The sequence below is a fragment of the Olea europaea genome, unplaced genomic scaffold (genome assembly GCF_002742605.1).
Source record: "Olea europaea var. sylvestris unplaced genomic scaffold, O_europaea_v1 scaffold349, whole genome shotgun sequence".
NCBI classification, from domain to species: domain Eukaryota; kingdom Viridiplantae; phylum Streptophyta; class Magnoliopsida; order Lamiales; family Oleaceae; genus Olea; species Olea europaea.
In genome coordinates, this window is record NW_019254008.1 from 55486 (window position 1) to 75828 (window position 20343).

At 35.0% G+C, this 20343-nt stretch overlaps 2 protein-coding genes across 2 annotated transcripts in view; one reads left to right on the forward strand and one right to left on the reverse strand.

Annotated features, from left to right (window-relative positions):
- Positions 1 to 838, forward strand: part of LOC111386269 (protein DETOXIFICATION 24-like) — a 20241-nt gene extending 19403 nt beyond the window's left edge. Inside the window, exons 8-9 of the mRNA XM_023010732.1 lie at positions 112 to 185; positions 784 to 838. Of these exons, the coding sequence (XP_022866500.1) occupies positions 112 to 185; positions 784 to 838 (129 nt within the window). The remainder of the gene's footprint in view (positions 1 to 111; positions 186 to 783) is intronic.
- Positions 728 to 16192, reverse strand: LOC111386270 (UPF0400 protein C337.03-like). Its single transcript, XM_023010733.1, has 10 exons — positions 16025 to 16192; positions 15902 to 15946; positions 14095 to 14211; positions 12529 to 12611; positions 9608 to 9710; positions 7146 to 7393; positions 5750 to 5983; positions 5467 to 5613; positions 5351 to 5386; positions 728 to 1864 (listed from the first exon to the last, which is right to left on the reverse strand). The coding sequence occupies exons 4-10, from the start codon at positions 12535 to 12537 to the stop codon at positions 1001 to 1003; spliced, it is 1641 nt and encodes a 546-aa protein (XP_022866501.1). The 5' UTR covers positions 12538 to 12611; positions 14095 to 14211; positions 15902 to 15946; positions 16025 to 16192; the 3' UTR covers positions 728 to 1000.
- Between the last annotated feature and the right edge of the window lie 4151 nt (positions 16193 to 20343).

Genomic DNA, 20343 nt, shown 5'->3' on the forward strand with positions numbered 1-20343 from the left:
GAAATTCGTTGCTTTCAATATGTAATGACGATCTGTACAATGTTTCAAACATTAAATAATTCTCATTTCTTTCTTTTAATTAGATAACGACTTTTTTCAACCATTACTCAGCATGAACAACTCCTAGCCTCTAAATCTCAATATGTTCCTAGGCAATCTTCCACCAACAATTTTATATATGGAGCGTATATTCATCAAGAAAATGTCCCAAGAGAGCTGACTAAGCAACCGATAATTTTTTTTCTAAATATTTTAGGCCTCCGAGCCAAATTGTTTGTAACGTGACGATGAACATCGACACAACAAATTACGAGGACAAGACAAGTGATATGACATCTTAATTATCCATACTCCAAGACTATCTCATTCCATGGCAAGGCAAAATACCTTGTATTTATACTTTCTGACTTGACCATTGAAGTGGTATGGTTATTGAGTTTTATTTTTCGAGATAAACTGATGAGACTTTGAAGTGAACAACATTCTTCAGTGACACAATTGTGTAATATTGATGAAATACCAGTAAAATATATTGAAGTAGAAAAACCTATTAAAGAACAAATTTCTCTTAAGAATATCAAATTCTGATTCTTGATTAGATTATTTGTTCCTCCAGTTGTCTGGCACCTCGCAAGTTAAATAACGACATGCAGACGCAACATTATCATATTTTACACAATATTTCATTCAAATCTAATCAAACAACATTAGCCATGCAAGAGAGAGAGAAAGAGAGAGAGTCAAGTATGATATTTTCAAATTCCCTGTATGTGTTGGGTGCAGAGGACCCAATCATGTAGTCAAACAAGGTGTTGGTGGGACTTGGAGAAGCATTTAGGTGTGAAAACAGTATATTACAAAGGTAATGTAAAAAGTTCTCATGCCAAAGATAAGTATCCTATTATAGCATGTTTGGTAGGGACATTGTCCACTACTATATACCAAACATGTACTTAATGTACAAAATTGACACAGGGATCCGGAATCTTTGAAAAGAACCTTACTGTCTAGGCACGGGTGGTGTTGATGGCTGATGACTCTGCCCATAGAATCCAATACCTGGAGGCCTATAGTACCCACCATTTGGAGGCGGCGGCGGCTGCTGCTGAGGTTGCTGGTTCTGCAACTGCTGCGGCTGCGCTTGCTGAGGAGGGCCAGGCCTGGCGAAGCCCATAGCAATATTTGAAGGCAAAGATGGAGGTAACAAGTTTCCAGCACCATACTGGTAGGGTGGCCCCACCATTGCCGATTGGACCAATTGACTTGCAGGAGAATTAGATGGAGGTGCAAGTGGTGGTGGAGGTGGAAGAGGTGGAAGGAATGGAGCTTGCATTCGGTTAGTTTGAGCTACAGATTGCATGCTGTTAGGTGGCATATTAGCCATTACTTGCTGTGTAGTAGAAAAATACGCAGAATTACCAGCATCGGAATTGTCCAAGTCAGAGAATGGAGTAGACTTCTCTAGCTTCTGCCTTTTCTCGGGAGGTAAAATAGGCAAATTCGGAAACCCGGCAGATTTCAAGCCACTGCTCATTGAAGCAGCCTCTTCAGCTACAAGGGATGAGAGAACAGAAGTTAACATCTGGGCAGAGGATGTTGAAGCAGCAAGTTTTGCAGCGACAGCAGCTACTGTTGCCTTCTTACTCTCCTCTTCACTGAGATTAGAGGTTGAAAATGATGTCAAAGGATGCGTAGGTGGTGGAGGCACTGGCGGATAGTTTGTCGACTGAGTAGCCGGGTATTTGAGCTCAACCATCCTCGGAGCGTTGGCTTCCACAAGTTGGTTTGCAGTAGCGGGTACCGAAAAACCAGGGACCAGCCGCTGCCTCATATTCGCTGCTTGCTCGATTAGACCCTGACCAACCTGCATTGCAAATAAATTGTCAACAGCAGAGAATCGTGGAACATAAGATAGTTCTTCAACAAGTTAAAGAAATTACTAACCAAGTAGAAACTTCACAACGAATGAAATATAAATAGAATATATCGGGAAAGATCATGAGGACCGTGACTGACTTCAACAATTAATGTTATTATGTTGTCCCATAAACAACGTAAAGTCAAGAGTACAAGGTATACTGAAGAGTTCTTTCAAAAACACAGATTTACAGAGTACATAAACTAAAGGGGACAGCATATCCAAATGCGATAAACCTCGGTCATTTTTGAAGAAGATAATGGATAACAGCTTACAAAACCCAGAGTGGAAACAAAACTTGGAAGAAGAAAAAACCTGAAGAGTAAAGTTTGACTTGCTTCGCCTCACTGGCTGTGTCTAAAAAACATAGTTTAAAGCATTGGTACTTTGTAGTACCATCCCAACTTTCTTGATCAGCAAAAAAACTCACTAACCATCTATTAACAAAAAAGGCTCAAGTATTCATATTCTAAAGAAGTAAAAATACCAGTATTTTATTGGAACAAGAAAACAGCACATTCTTATAGTTATAATACATTCTTTATAAGATATCAGTGTGACAAGAGTGAGTGAATCGGTTTGGTGTGAACTAAAAACATTAAATAAATATTTACACAAGATAAAGTGAGTGTAACCAGGTACATTTACAATCAAACATATATTACAAGGAGAAAGTTGGTAAAAGTATTGGTTGAACAATAAAGAATCCCGTTGGAATGCTATACAGCATAGTACAGACCCATAAATATCACATGCTTTGGAAGAAATGGTCTCCATTTACATTGCTCTACATGTTATGTGCCCAACTAATTTTTATCTCGTAGCATATTTATCCATTTACAGGCAAAAAATTCTTGGTAATTAGTTGTGCTCTTTGCCAGTAATTAAACTTTTTGCTTTTAAACAGAAGTGATTCTTCCAAATAATTAAAGGACATTTCCCTCGTGAAGTTGTGCATCCACAGTTTTCTGTCCTTGAATTTGGTAGGCACTTGCTTTAGAGACGCCAATTCAACTATTTGAGGCTAGTTCCCAGATATGTGCACAAGTTAGGCATCCTAGAACCTAACTTGAGATCTCTACTCTCAGGAACTAAAACAAGTAACAATTGCTAATTCAAGTTGGATTTTCTGAAAAAAGGCATGTGATAGGGTGCCCAAAGAAACCCTGTGCAGATGCTATGAAAAAGGAATATTTGTTAGACATATCAATATTATTGAGGTTAGTGGAGACATTGAGTATTCACATGTGAGAGATCTAGTGGGAGTGACAGTAAAGACTCTCTTTTCTATATGATTGCATCAAGGTGCCGCCAAGTCTTCATCTTTTTGCTCCAGACGTAGATGCAAGACAAGGTCCATGGTGTATGTTATGCGCTGATGACACAGTTTTAGTTTATAAGACCAATAGGTGGGGGATAAACCATAAGTTAGAACTGTGGAGTTCTTTAGAAATTAGAGGTTTTAGAATAAGTCAAAATAAGAAAATATTAGAATTTACTAGATAAATTGATCGCAGAGCAAGATTTCCAACATCTTGACCTGAAATTGCTAGAAATCTATTTGGAGTTCAACTCATTCGAGTTGAGTACTTTTAATTCAGGGAGAAATGATGGTAAACTAAAAGTCGTTCCCAGAAGAAACAAGATTTAAGAGTGATTTAGATTTGATTTCAGTTTTGAGTATCTGAGACTTTGTTACTTTTTAGTAGTTAGTTAATAGAAGTTCTTCAAGGGACCACGGTGAGAAAACCAAGAAATAAGACTAAAGGTGTTTAAAGTCTTTTCTTTATTAAAGTAAACCAAGATTTCAATTCACGTGAAACATTATGTTGACTCTCTCTCTCCCACACACACACACATTTATGCTTAATTATTAATAGAAAGAGAGACTCGAAGAATATGTAATATCATCGATTAGAACCGGGTGAACAAAATAGATAAATGTGATAAGGATGATTCTGTGTGATGGAAAGATACCAAGTTAAAACACAAACTCTAGACACGGTTATTAGACTACCTATACTTTGCAGACATGGGCCATTATCAGGCCAAATGTCTACCAAGACACAGCACTATAGCAGAAACAATGATGTTAAGATATATATATTTTTTGATAGGTGATTTTAAGATAAATGAATGATCATATGATAATGAATAAAAACAAGAAATGATCCTTTTAAAATGGCAGCGACATAACCATTTTTGTGATTTCTCTTTCTATCAAAGAATCCTGCAAATAGTTGATTCCCGGGTTACACTTTGGATCAAGTACACCAAACAGAAAATGGGCACTAATTGAATATAAATGAAGAGAAAGACAACTTGGACGGTCAGGATAAATCTTGAATAGGGGGATGGAGACAAAAATTAACAGAGTTAGATATAGTTGCAAAACATTCATCTCATTAAACCTTTTCAGTAGACGTAATGTTGGCTAGAATGTAGTGGTGAAGGAGTTTTTGTGTAGCCTACTTCCAAATTTATGAGATATAAAGCTTGGTTTTATTACTGTTGTTTGTTAGTCCTAGAGTTTCTCATAGCTTGTGTCAATTGTCCCAAGTAGTAGAAACCTTAATCCACGTAACTTTTCAATTGATTTGGTTTTGAGGGGGAATGCGATTACTTTCTTATGCTTGGTATGCACAGAAAATAGAAAGGAAAGAATGAAAGGGTAAATAGAAGGCCCAAGAAGAATTATGGAAGCGAAACTTTTTCATATAAGATAATTGTGCAATCAATATGAAGAAACACGAAAAAAGAGCTTGCGCACTTCCTTTACTCATCCCATTTTCCTCCTACATAAAAAATGGAGTTAAGTCCTTGCAACTATTTTCACTTAAGTTCAGCTACTAGTACCTCAGCTTTTGAGTATAAAGTTCCCCTACGGAGCCCTCAATGTACAGCTATTTCAATATTTTTGAGGAACATCGACAGAACACGTACTTCAAGCTAAACATTTATCAGTTTAGCCCCACCACACCAAAACAAAATACAAAATCTGTGAAAAGGACAGCTATTTGGTGCGTGAATGTTGTTGTGCATGGCACAGAAACTGGACGGAAACTGGACGGAAACTGCACAGAAACTGTACAGACGGGGAAAGAAGCCAAAAGATTTTCTATAGTTGGACAACATATTCAAACAGAACACGTACTTCAAGCTAAACATTTATCAGTTTAGCCCCACCACACCAAAACAAAATACAAAATCTGTGAAAAGGACAGCTATTTGGTGCGTGAATGTTGTTGTGCATGGCACAGAAACTGCACGGAAACTGGACGGAAACTGCACAGAAACTGTACAGACGGGGAAAGAAGCCAAAAGATTTTCTATAGTTGGACAACATATTCAACCATTCCAAAAGACAATTTAAACAGCAGGCATTTGCAATTTTCCGATAACATGTGCCAGAGAGAAAACAGAGATCCTTACATGTAGCTCACTCTGTATCAGCGCCAGCCTTGTTTCCTGAAAAGCCAGAGTTTATCAGACTTTGGAAGTGTTGAGTCATAATTGCAGACATGAGAATTACAAAAACAAAACCATACTTGATCTGCAAGTGCTTCTTTAAGCTGGGAAACCAGTGCAACTCTGATTGCTTCAGCATTTTCAAGTTGTCTAACACACTGTTGAAGTGCGTTCTCTTGTTCCTGTATCTTATCCACCAAATCAGAACCCTGCAGATTTCCTAAAAAAATGGATGAAGGTTAAAGATAAATATTAAAGGGCTAAAAGCATGTAAAATCATCCAACGATGTTTATCCAAATTGCAGATTGTTAAACAAGAAGAAGCTACCAGTATTTTAAATATACGCATGCATTTATTTTTTATTTTAAAAAAAGGAGATAACCCACATCAAAATTACTGTGATTAGAACAATTTTCCATCCATAATGTTGTGATTATACTTACAATTCTTAATGAGTTGCTATCTCTCTTCACAACCTTGATAGGATTTGAATTCTTAACATTGCTGACAGTGACAGGAGGCGTCTTGCCCAAGATCGCATTTTTAAGATTTTGGCCCCTCGATCCAAAAACTTTTCTTTCTTCCCATATATTAACCTAATGTAAAGAGCATTCCCAGTCACCAAAAACCAAAAAGCAAAATTCAAAGGACAGAAAACAAGAGATGGCAATCATCAGGAGATAAGAACAAATCATACAAGATTCAATTATAGGAATAGGAATAGGAATGAAATATCCATAGAACTCAGTGTAAAACTTTGCCCCTAACAACCAAATCTCACATTTTGTGTAGTACTGGAAGCTCTTATACCAAAGGAAGAATAATTAGAGTGTTAAAAGTTTATAATAATCTGTCATAAGAGAATTTCTACATATACTCTGAACTGATTGGAGATAGATAATTAAACTAGAACCACCATCACATCGAAACGACAAAAGAACAATATCTGCAATGTTCTTAAGTAGTATTTCAACCGGTTCTACATGAACTGGTACATACTGTGAAGATGTATTAGTTATGGAAATACATACATCATAAGGAAATAATAGTAAGATACAACCTATAATCGATGCAAAGACCACAAAAGGCTTCATTAATCTAGTAGGATTATTCTTTAGAATATCCAATCCACAAGAATCCAAACTGAATCCAGACTCTTATGACTTTTAACATATAAGATTAATCTTATCTCTAACAGCTAGAATTAAATTTTCGGGAAAAGAACACACTTCTTGCATCAACATGGCAAAATTTATAATTTTGATAACTTGCATTATCTCACCTGAACTTCCACAAAAAGAGTAGACCTTAGTTAACACAATCTTAAACCTGGCAGAATTGAAGTCTAAAAACATGTCTATCAAATTTGAAAGAGAATTGGGCAAAAAGTATCACATTCATTGGAATGGTATATATAAAGGAGACAATGTTATAGTGTGATTATCTGGTCATCCAACCACACGTTCCAATAAAAAAATTATCTCTGACATTAAATGACTAGAACCAATCCCGGAAACAAGATTTTTTTTCCCTTTTTTGGTCTGGTTGGGGAGATTGGGAGGTAGATTCAAAATCCGCTTTCAAATTTTAGAAATAACGCATTCCATATCATAATTTCAAAACTATACATGAAACTTAAACAAATAAGAGTCGATGAAATATAGGAGTCAACAAATTTGTTTCTTTTTCAGTTTCCAATTAATTATGTATAAAATGGTTGTCATATTGCCTCAGGCTGTGAGTTGTGATGATACTTACCAGTCTGGAAGCAACCTTCCTGCAGTTTTCATGGCCAAGATCATAAACACTCTTCAGAGCTGCTGGAAGGATCTTCCAGAATTCATTTACAAATTCACTGCCCTTGCGCCTGCTATTTTGCAGGATGTCATTTGCTAAATATAAAAAAGAAATTTGTTGCTCTCGTTGTGCAGAATTAAATAGTTTCTCCCACGTTTCGACAACTTGCTTGGCCTTTTTGCGGTTAGATATGCACCACCGAGATAGAGCTGAAAAGATGTTAAAAGAAAACTGCACTACAATGTGGAAACAAATAAACAAAAGCACCAAGTTCAGACAACAATTCCATGAATGATAAATTTGTTCTCAGCTCTACGTTCTTGATAAATTTATTATCAGCTATACATTCTTGCTTGTCTTTTTGACAATGACCGTTCCATCATCAGGCCAATATTAATTGTACTCAAAGAAGCAGAGTTATTGAGGAACATACTATTGTTTTATACGTCCCCACCCTTTCCCTACCAGAAAAATAAGGGAAAAAAGAGAAGAATACACAATGCACAAGTCATGCACAAGTCAAAAACCAACTTAGTAACGAGAGAGACACAAAGGTGTGGCGCAGCTGATGAAATGTCACATATAATGTTTTAGGGGTAATTTGTACCCACATCTAAACTTGTGTAAATGGGAACAAACGTTAGGAATAGCTGACCACATCATCAAATGGGACCGAAATAGACTAAGTGGCCATATAAAGGAAAAGGAGTGAAGAATATGCAATGCACAAGTCAGGCACCAAGTCAAAAAACCACCTCAGTCTAACCATAATGAGATATAGAGAGAGAGATGGAGATGCGCCGCAGTTGATGAAATGTCATATAATGTATTAGTTAATTCTGGCTTCCTATATACCCACCTGCGAACGTGTGTAAATGAGAATAGACGTCATGAATAAAGGGCCATGTCATAAAATGGGACAAAAGAAGACTAGGTGACCAAATAAAAAAAAAGAGAGAGAAGAATATTTAATGCACGTCAGGCACAAGTTAAAAAATAATTTAGTCTAACCATAATGAGATATAGAGAGAGAGATGGAGATGCGCCACAGTTGATGAAATGTCATATAATGTATTAGTTAATTCTGGCTTCCTATATACCCACCTGCGAACGTGTGTAAATGAGAATAGACGTCATGAATAAAGGGCCATGTCATAAAATGGGACAAAAGAAGACTAGGTGACCAAATAAAAAAAAAGAGAGAGAAGAATATATAATGCACGTCAGGCACAAGTTAAAAAATAATTTAGTCTAATCATAACGAGAGAAAGAGAGATGGAGATGCGGCATAGCTGATGAAATGTCATATATAATGTTTTAGGGTTAATTCCAGCCTCCAATGTACCCACCTCTGAACTACTGTAAATGGAAATAAACGTTAAGAATAGAGAGCCAATCATGAAATGGGACGGAATTAGACTAGGTGACCAAATTGGAAACCAGATAAAGTGTTATGAGTCAGTCATCATATTCATTACATCCAATAACTTGATCGTTTAGGCAAATTCATGATGAAGAATAGAGACAGAAGTTTGGTCTTATAATTGGATCCACATGTGACAGAGATCAACTGTAGTACCAATTCAATAGCATATGATCAGCAAAGCCCCAAAGAAAAATAAAAATAAATAACAAACACCAAACACCAAATAAAAGAAGGAAAAAAAATTAAAAAAGATCGAGTATAGAAACAAAGCAAAATTTCCTCCCTTGTGTTCCTGTAATGTTTCTATTCTTGACTTCTGTATTTTAACATTAGCAGTATCAACAGTAAGTCACATTATTGAGTTTATCAAGTTTGCAAATATAAATATATTTTCCTTTTTCTCTTCTGGATAGAGGAGGAAGATCATACAAAAATTCATAATTTCGTTGTCATGATAGTTTCCGTCTTCTCAAGCAAATAGCGCCGCAGAAGGTAACTTAACAGGCACATTAAAAAAAAAACTTAGAAAGAGAACATGTAAACAGCTAAACTAGAGGGAAACATTGATCAGGATTCACTATTATATTAGGTACTAATATGATATTTACAACCACCAAATACAGAGAGTGTTTCGGAATGAAGCAACCGCACGTAAGTGAACATGGGAATATTTTGCTACATGCATTGATAGGATTGGGCAAGTCATGCACCATGATCATACTTTGTAACATTGCACAAAAAAATGGAAATCATGTATGCTGCCCAAGTATTATCACATAATAGAACTAACACATAAAGTTATTACCTATTATGTTTTATGACACTAGGATATCAGGGGGAAAAACTCACAGATGGTTATTATTCTCCTGTGGAAAGGTTACACTATGCTTTGCCAGAACTGTTGACCATTTAGTAATAATAAAACTAGTATGTTTATCACTACAATTCTGAAAGCAGAGCATTAGTAACTGCCATTACTCTCCTATAGAAAGGATACACTCTATGCTTTGCTGAGAACTATTGAGTTTAGAGAGTTTCTCGGTCAGTAACTTTTCATCAAATGCATCATCACCCATTCTGCTATGTATGTCTAGATTTGCCTGTATCCAAAAATAAATAAATAAATAAAACCCAGAAAACAGATAAAAATAGAAGGGTATCAAGGAGGGCGGAGGGTTGAAGGTAGTATATTAATATTATTTCTTTCTTTTAATTAGTAAAAATGTAATCCACACGATATCAAAAGTGGAAAAATGAGTGAAAGGAATTCACATGATCAAATATTTCACGGGACTGCAATCATCTGTGAAATTCACCTGGAATCCACATTGACCAACAAACACTTGTACGCAAGATACTAACCCTAAGCACATTTCAACAGAGGTACACTGATGCCACTTGTATCCTGTAACAGATCTAAAATACTAGTGCTTCCTTTTGATGGATGTTTGTTCCTTTCATAAACCCATTCCTTACATTATCCCATAGTTGTTTGAGGTTAATATCATAGCAGGTCATTGAACTCAGGGAAATTTCATCAAAGCTGGCCAAACTTTGTTTTTTCCCAAAACTGTCACCAAATTTCTATTGGTTTCAGAGTTACTTACCATCATCAGTCCCAATAGTCAAATTAACAGGAAATTCTTGTTCAATTATAATGGTTGGCTACATAACACAGCCCAAATAATTTTACTTAAAAATTCAGATTGTTTTCCAGCGTGATAACAGCAATGTTTTAAAAACCGACCCAATCATCGACCCGGAAACGAAGAAGGGTCAAGGGTCCAGAGATCGAACCGGGGTCGAACCGGGATCGAACCGGTGACTTATATATATATATATATATAAGTGCTACTCAATCCAATTATAAAATATAAATAACTTAATAACATAAAGTAAACAATAAAGAATTAGGGCTCTGTTCATTGGCTTTTTAGTTTTAAACTTTTGGTTCAAAACCCGTAAAACCGCTGCCGGGTCACGGGCTGTTAATAAACCAGCCGGTTCAACGGTTTTTTTGAAGGGTTTTTAGTTTGAGGGTCTAGGATACTACCGGACCGGATTTGGGCCCGGTTCCCGATTTTTCAGGTTGAACCGTCCGGTCCGGTTTTTAAAACATTCGTTAAAAGCATGCAGAACAGTTATTCAGCAAACTTTACATTGGTTTCAAATATACGATGCCTTGACTTTTAAACTTAGTATTATTCTTTGTATTTATGTTAAATAAAAAATTTATTATTTAAATTTTCAAACCGACGATGACCCACCGGTTGAACCCTTCAACCAGATACTTAGACTGTGTCGGTCCTGAAAATTATGGTTCGAGTTCCACAAATAAAACCCTTTTTTTTTTTTCAGATTATTCATCTGGAAAAATATTTTAATAAGCAAAGTGATTAAAACATCAAAAAGAGTGAGATGTTGGCAACAACGCATGTACTATAACAAGCTTATACGTCTAATGCTCTATAGAGTAATAGTCACATAAATGAATTCAAAATATTTTAAATTTTTTATGAAAAAGAACCAAAAGAAATCTTGGAGTATGTTGTAAAAGAAGGCTATTGGGTGGACAGAGATGGAGAGGGGAGAGATAAACATAGCGGTGGGCACTGTCTAGTTTGGTTGGAGTTGCACTGTATATTTCTTAATGAACCAGACACTTAATGGTAAAGGGTGAGAATTGATAGGCAGCACGCTGCACAAATGAGATGAGAGAGAAGGTAAGAACGTTAGGGTTTTTGAATTTAATTCTGAAGGTGTGGGTTTTAAAATATAAATCAGGCATGGCTGGTGGCATTGAACCAGCTTATCAAAAAAATAAAAATAAAATAAAAATCAATCCTTACTGTTCGAAACCATGGTTTGTAGAAGAAACCAAGAATCGGAGCTATCGACCACTTCTCGGGTAAAAAGTGACCAAAAATGAAGCTTTCTTTAAAAAATTGGTTCAATTTTCGGGATCAGATTCATTGGTTCTAAGTGATTTTTCCCCATCCCTAGATAAATATTGGTGCCTCTATAGATTGTGGATTATAAATCCATTGATAATGAAGGGGGGGGGGGGGGGGGGGGGGGGGGGGGGGGGGGGGGGGGGGGGGGGGGGGGGGGGGGGGGGGGGGGGGGGGGGGGGGGGGGGGGGGGGGGGGGTCTGGCTCTGCCCTCGCTCCAAAATGAAGCAACTGCAGGATTGATGAAATACAAAAACGAAAGGCAACAGTGGCCAAAGACTCAGCAGTGTAACACAAAGAAAAGATTCAAAAGAACGAACAGGAAGAGAATAGCAAAAGAGAGACTGAAGATGAAAAACAATATGTGGATATGTGATTCTCAAGAGTAGAGGTGAAAGCCAGGTGGTTCAGTCTGAGTCTCTTGAGACTGTACTGAGCCAATTCCCATTGGGAATTGTGGAAAGGAACCAGATCAGACCAAAATCGGTTGGTTCTGGTCTGGTGTAATTACATTTAATTTCAGGACCTCAAATTTTTTGAAAATTGGTCTCTTCTAGCACATGCTGAGCTTCATTTTTTCTTTGGCTGTATGTATTAAAAACCAGAATGGACACAACAATGAATGCTAACATTAATTCATCTCTCCATGTTAGCAATTGAATATTGATATGAAATAATGAAATAATCATTATTGGATTTTTTATTTAAAATTTCCTATATCAACATAACCTTCTCTTTGATAAGGAAATTGGTAAAACAAGACGAAAATTGGCCGTCAAGAAATCGATAATATGCACTCATGCAGCAATGACTAGTTTATATGCATACAACTAATGATTTATTAACTACAACAAAAAATTAGTAGCAACCACTAATTGGCACTCAAACAGCAATGAAAATTGACTACTTTAAAGCAAAAGCGGTAAATAATTATCAGTTAAGAGAAAATAAAGCAGTAATTTAGAACCTTGTTCATGAAATTAAAAACTAAATCTGGTAAATCTCAAGCAGCACCCAGCAACATTCAACTCCAACAGGACCAACTGATCACTAGTAAAAGCAGAAACTGATTAATTGTCGAGAGAATACCGTGTCCGAATTTGGAGAAAAAGAAAAATCTGCCTGAAACTAAAAAGGAAAAATTCTTGTACAAAATTCTTTTAGCAATTGGGGTTTGCACTAGGCTACTAATCTGTAGATTGTTTGTGAGATTGCATTCGATTAGATTTGGAATTAGGGCTTCCGCTTTGAGAGAAGAATGAAGGCGGCGGGGCTAGAGTTTTTGTGAACAAGAGAGAGAGAGAGAGAGAGGTTCAGATTAGTTGTTTAGGGTAAAGTCTGAAAAGACAAGAAAACCGAAAAGCAAACTGGCAGAACCGAAATACATTTTCGGTTATCTATTAAGCACCGAGAACCAGACCGAACTATCAGGTTCAGTGCAGAGTACCAAAAACCAAATGATTTTGCCACAGAACCAGTGCCGAACCAGCCGGTTCAGGCGGTTGCAATCCAGTTTCCGTAATTCACTCCCCTACTCAAATGTGAAGATTAAGGGTTGCATTCAATGAAGGTTAATTGTGGTAACTAAATTAGCCACATTTTTTTGGGAAGAATTTTAAAAAAAAAAAAAAAAAAAAAAAAAAAAAAAAAAAAAAAAAAAAAAAAAAAAAAAAAAAAAAAAAACCTTCCAAAAATACAAAATTCAATTTCGGTTCTTCACTTAAAACAAAGAAACGGACCAAAAGAGTTCGGTTCTCGGTTTAAAAACCCAGTCCCATTGTTATTCTACACGTGGTTCGAGTGAAAACTTCCCACGCTAAAAACAAGCATTTTCCTAATTCGATGGTCTAATTGAATTTGGATTTGCGAAAAAAAGGTGGTAGAAATAGCAAATCTGCAAGGACTAGATTGTTTCTTCAAGCATTAGTCAATCAAATATTTCAAAACAGGGTACCCAACTATGCAGATCTACGTAGACTAGATTAGAGATTTGGACCTTACCAACCAACCAGAGATTTCAAAACAGTATCCAAAGAGCAGATATGTGCAGTCAAGATTGAAGATTCAGGCACTGCTGATGCATAAGTAGGCATTTGCCATTGCCGGTCAAGAAATTAAGTTATTAAAAATTTAAAAGAACAAAGAAAACTATAACCTTAATGAAGTATTTTGCAGAAAATAAGAAAACATTAAGTAAAAAAATAAATTTTCTGGCACTTCAATGCCACTTTTCGCAATGCCCGTGAAATCTTTAACAAAGAGGACTGACAACAAAAAAGGATTTTTGTTACAACCTGAGTAGCAGAATGCCAAAAAGGGGAATGATATCTTTTTCAGATTTTCCATGCAACTTCTGGATAACAATATGGATTTCCGGCTGAAATGGTCTGCTGAAGGGAATATTAACCAAAGAGAGGAAAAGGAGGAAGCTAAATAGATTGGGGAATAGGGATCAAAAAGAGCTGGCGCATGACACGTGCAAAGATCGTGCTGTCAAGTATCATATGATGTCTAAAACAATTAGGTATCTTACAATTAATCTTGCTAAAAACCAATTCAGAGTCTGTACATTTACTGCTTCCCGATACAATCGAATACTTTAAACACCCAGTTAAATTCCTTCAGTAATTGCTTGGAGAGAATTTAAAACCTGTAAAAAAGCAAAATTCATCAAAACTCCCACTTTAAATTTTACTCACGCATGCAAGGAATTAACTAAATTAAGAAATATTTTACATACAGAGTCCCAAAAAGTGGTTACAGTTTTCAAGATAACAAATTCAGTTCCAACTACATAGCGTGAAGGGGACTCCTCGTGCTGAACCACTTCCCACAATAAGTAAAATTTCAGATGATCTATAAGTCATAAAACAAAACAGGTATCGAAAATACACCTTGCCAAGTTTTTCTTCTTTGCATGTGCTGGTTCAAGTAAATTTCAATTGCATGATAAAAATAATTATTTAGATCTTGCAAAATGAAGAGTTAGTAGCGTCCAACTTCACAGCTGAACAAGACAAAGCTTGAGGCCATAACATAAAAATATTAGTCTTTATTATTTAAAAGCGTTCAGCAAGACTAACCTTTCTAATGCAAAGGCATATTTACAGTAAACCAGGATGTCATCGTCATAATACTGGAGCAATCTTTTCCAGAGCATCTTTTTCTATTTTTCTCAATGTCAAATTCAATAAAGAGCCAAGTCTTAGTTTAATTAACTCGAGCTCAACCACAAATTATTTTTTGGCCTTATGTTAGCACTCTTGGTTCTTGAATCAACTATTTTTACTGCTCAAATATGTTACAGAGTATGGAAAATAGTGATTCAACAAATCCCAATAACTACTTACTAATCGGAAATCATCCAAACAGTTTCCTCCACTGTGCAACCCACGTGCAGAGCTTGTGCATTGGTAGATTTGGTCACTCGTCCTCATTATTGGGATAGTAGTATCATAGCATTTAGTTACCTAACCTATGAGTATTTCTCTCTTATTGAGAATGATGATGATCCATTCATCCACGTGATTTAGAAGGTTATGATGTTTATACCAGAAGACATCGTCATCGTATTAGCGCTTCGTTCCTACATGGTGATATTGCATTTGCAGTTAATTTCAAATGCTAATATCTTCAACTAGCTCTTATAACTCAGATGCACGTCTCTTGCACAATAATTATAATTAATATCACATCCATTGTGATGGCAAGTATTAAAACCAACATGATTATCATTGATACTAATTACAGGATAGAGACTGAAGCACACACAACAATACCCGACACATAATCAGATCCCAAAACATGATACACCAACCACTCTTTCCCTAAAAGGATTCGTTCTTTTCTTTTCTTAACATTATTGATATTCATTAAATAATTAAATAGATACATACTTCCATTACATTAATACATATGGCTAAATAATCACTTATTTTTCAACTATTCAAATAAATCCCGCTGTATATAAACTAGTGAGTAATAAAAAAAAAAAAAAGAAGAAGAGGAATTGATACATAACTATTCCTCAAAAGACGTTGAAGTTTTAGTGTAAAAAATATCAAAAAAAAAAAAAACAACAGTTGAATGAAAAATACAACTTCACTCACATCATTTAATATGCATACATTCTTCTCGTATTTATGAATAAATTATGCATGTATATCCTCATACATAGAATTTTTACCTCAAGTTCACCCTTTTATCACATAGTCAGGAAAAGTGCAGCAAAGAAAAATTATAACAACCAATTCCAGCAACGGCAGTAAACAACAAATGAAAAACAAATAATTCACCCACAACAAAACCCATTTAAGGAAAAAAATTAACTGGAACCTTACCTTCCACTTGAAAAACTCCCAAAAAGATTTATTTTCAAGACAATCCTGGAAACAAATTAACAATATGAACAAAAAATATATATAAAAATTTACGCAAAATAACAGGTGAATCTGTATTTATACCTAAAATATGTGTGTATAAAGTTGGGAACATGAGTTGAGAGAGAAGCAATATACTTTCAGTTTTGGGGGATTTTTGAGAAGGGGGATTGAAATAGAACCCTCGAAAGATGAGAGCCCGTGTTTTGTCGGGAGAGAGAGGAAGAAGTGTGAACCTATGCTGTGAAATATAGAACCGGAGAAAAATAGAAAAATAGAAATGAAATTATGCCGTTCTTTGATTTTCATTAAATTACATTACATTACATTCTACTTTTTCTCTCTCCTATTTTCAACCACACAATCTTCTATAAAATAGTATTACACGTAAATCGAAATTTTTTCTTTCTTTTTCAACCACTCATTTTTCAAAAAATACTATTCTATACATTAAATTTTCCCCGTAATGGGGGCCAAACAGGGGCTATAATGGTAATGTAAATTACACATCAACCGTCCAAATAGTCCAATGCAAATTTAGGATGAATTTGATTAAACCATGTTTGGTATTGATTAAAATTCTAAATCAAAATTAATAATTAATTTTGATTACATATTTTATGAAATTCACAACTTTTTAACTATACATTTCATCAATTTTTATCAAAATTGACTAAAAATATAATTTTAATTCGTGTCAAACAGGAACTAAATAATATGAGAAGGCGGGATTTTAATTATTTAATTTTTAATATGAGATTTGTTTAAAAGATCCAGTCAATAATAATTATTGATTAAAAAGCCTTCCCTCAATAGTTTGATTTTTTTAGAAGGCCTATATTACAGGAATCATGCTTGATGAATATCATGGTGTATATCATCATTTTTACTTTTTCATGTGACAATACACCATTAAACAGTTTAAAATTTGGACATAATTGTACTAAAGATGGCTACATTTCTGTGCATTATCCATTTGGTTATTGAAATCAGATGCCTTAGTCATATCAAGCTTTCAAAAGGGATCGTTGTAACATTTTGATGGTCAATCTACTTTGGCTACAGCCTATAATGTAAAATCTTGACATATTGGATTGAGCCATATAGCTAGGTGAGGCAATTGATTATTTGACAAGATTGTCACAATAAAATTTGTAAGATCAGATCAAAATTTAGTTGATCCACATTAACTAAAGGCCATGTAAGGGAGGTGGTATATAAAACATCCACGACGATGAGATTAAAGCCAGTAAATAATGATCATAAATAAAGGAAACTCCCTCGATACTTAAAGCACCAAGTTGACTTCAATGAGTAAAGTACTTTTGTTTGTAACCACTTGTTATGTAGTGTTTAGTACTTACGATCTTTTAGGCGTATAAGAACAAGATTATCAAGTTTCCTTTTTCGAAATTTGTGCAATGAAATTGGAGCATGATTAATCTTTTCTATTTTTTTCCTGCACGCATGCATTTTTACTATGATGACATTCGATTTCACCAAGTTCACGCTCATTTTCTCTTGAAAATTTGAGTCTCATCACACGACTATGTGATTAAGTCTTCACCAGTCCACTCCACGTGTACATCTCTTAGTTAGATGAATATAATCATCCTCCTAAACATCATCTTATGGCCAATTTTGCTTGCTTGTCACATGTCTCATCATCCCTTGAGTAGCCAGATGTCTTAATGCCATCACTACTAGCTGCATAATTCCATCGAAAAAGTGAGTGATACGCATAATATAACCATCTTTGAATTCATAGTCTACTGAAGTACATGTACAAGTACAAACAATATCTTAATTACTAAAGATAATTTACCTGTTTTCCGTCTTGTGGAGTGGAAAGGTGCAACCATTGCACAGGGTTTTCACGAGGTACATGAAGAAACATTTATGTTCATTTGTATTTGCATGATGTTGATAAATTTTTTGAAAAAGGACAATAGAATTTAATTCTTGGAAAATGTCCTGTATTATAGTACACATTTTATTAAATAAGTCATGGATATCGAATGAAAACATCAGTTTATTGACATATCTTGTGTAATTCGTTGGACAAGTGATGCAGCCGTTGCAGAAAGAGTACACCAACGTTAGGGAGAGTGTGCACCAAGGTTGCTTTTAAGGACGCGAGTAAGTTTCATTTGTTGTACATTCGTTATATATATATATATATATTCGATTATCACAATTTATTTTTAAGTTTTTGTCCAATAGTGTGAATATCTTGATTGATCCGCACAACATTTGCACGGGTCGCAAGTGGCGCTTAAGTATACGATTAAGGTTGATCTAAGAATGGAAAAATGCATTTCTTGGCTTGACTCCTATTTATTACTTTAAAAAAAAAAAAAATTCTTTGTACGTATTCAAAAAAATATGAATAAATAAACAAGTAAATCAAGTGAAAAATCGAATAGTTTAATCCTTGCCCACCTCACAAAATTCCCAAGCAAGAGACGGGGATGGAGATGATAGAGGGTTTGAGTTTGTTTTGAATATACCTTGATATCATAGAACTTTAATATTATTTATTTTCTTAACATTGAAGATTTTTTTTTCCTTTTTTGTGTTTATAATTTTTTAATTACGTTGTTTGTGTATATATACATACCGAGATGTTGGCCAGCTACAGGTTTTAGTTTTAGACTTAATCTCCTTGCACGGGGAGATTGTACAAGAAGCATTATGGAGAGACAGGTGGCAACACTGCATAGGCAAGGCTGTACCTGTGTTTCGCGGGGTCGGAGGTGAATTTTAGAATTTGGACTCCTAACTCATAGCAAGCAATCAATTTTTTTTTCATTTATAAGAGTTTTATGAAACTATATTTGTTAAGTTGAAATTAACAATAAAACAACGAATAAGATAAAATATATAATATTCAAAATATTTATATTACAATCAAATAACATGCAAAATATTTTAAACGATTATTTAAATACAACTTATCTTGTGGATTTAGAGGTAAAAGTACCATAGTCGAATTATTCAACCATAAGGCAAATTCATAAGAATGATAACACAAGTTAATACATAATAATTAATTAATCAACGGGTAGTACTAAATTCATGAATCCCTCATTAGTCATAAACTAAAGGATGTTGAATCCATATACACCATCATCAAATTTTCTAGAAAATCACTCAAAGAAAGCCACAACAAAATTTCCTAACTCGTTGGCTGAAAATTATACAAGTTTTGTGGAGATGTTAGCAGATTTTACATTGAAAAGTCGACCTAATTTTCCATCAATATCAAAGAAAAAGAGCAACCAAAATGTGTGCAATATGGTGAGAAAAGCAAGTGAAAATTTTGACACGGGAAAGGGGTGTAGGGTGCACTCAAATTGACTGTAATATTGATGCATATCCTCACTTTTGTTATACCATGGAATGAGTATTCCTAATCCAAAACTTGCAGTACCCCCAAAATTGCAACACTCACATTCAACACTAAAACAAAGACCAAATAACCGAGCAATGCAAATCCAATGAAGCAAAGCAAATAATGTTGGGAATCTACTTATACATGCACAGCGGAATTTAAAATAATTTTCGATTCCCACCAAGAATCGCCTTTGTGTTTAGATAGAAATTGTGATAAGATTGTACCTTTTTCAGATCTACAATCTTTTTGCTTTTCTTTTCGTTCCATCAACCTTAATTTACCACCACAGCTGTTCAATTGTCCAGCATCCAATGGTGATCCACACAGAGAATATGATTGCAGCCTCTATGGTTTTCTCTTGTGCCAGCAAGAATAATGAAACCTATATGGACCTCAAACCCTAGTTATGTATTTATATAAACCCAAACAGGCACGGCCCGGTCCGGTCCAATAATTAATTAATCCAATTAATTAAACCCGGTCCGTAAATTAATTAATCCAATTAATTAATTCAAAATATAAATAACAAATTCAATTAATTAATTTATCCAACGATTGTTACATTAACTAATTGGCAATTTGCAATCTTCCAATTCTCTTTTGTGTATGACCCATTAGGTTCCCGACCACGATGCCTAACGACGTGAAATATTATTTTGATCTAATCAAAATTGATAAATTAAAACACCCTTTTAATTTATCGTCAATTCACATTCGCCGTTCCTGATTGACATCTAATAATGTGTCAGGGCAATACATGTGACGGGAAATGTCACGTGGTATGACAAAACCAAATTCGTTTGTTTACCATGAAACTATACTCCCTTCGTCAATATGATCCGATCAATTACGAGATATGGAGTTGTGTCAATCTCGATCATCGATCATATCTTTCACTCCACTATTAAGTCAATATAAATCGAAAAACTCATTTTTCGACTTATGAGTACACCTTGGTCAAGGATTTCATCATTGACTTAATTGAATGAAACGCAGATCATAATCT

Coding starts and splice junctions, on each gene's coding strand:
- LOC111386270 (XM_023010733.1), bottom strand. Junction 5,614..5,749: donor GTTATCTCCTTTTTTTAAAA/TAAAAAATAAAT, acceptor CCTTCATCCATT/TTTTTAGGAAATCTGCAGGG. Junction 5,387..5,466: donor AAGAAGCACTTGCAGATCAA/GTATGGTTTTGT, acceptor CTGGCTTTTCAG/GAAACAAGGCTGGCGCTGAT.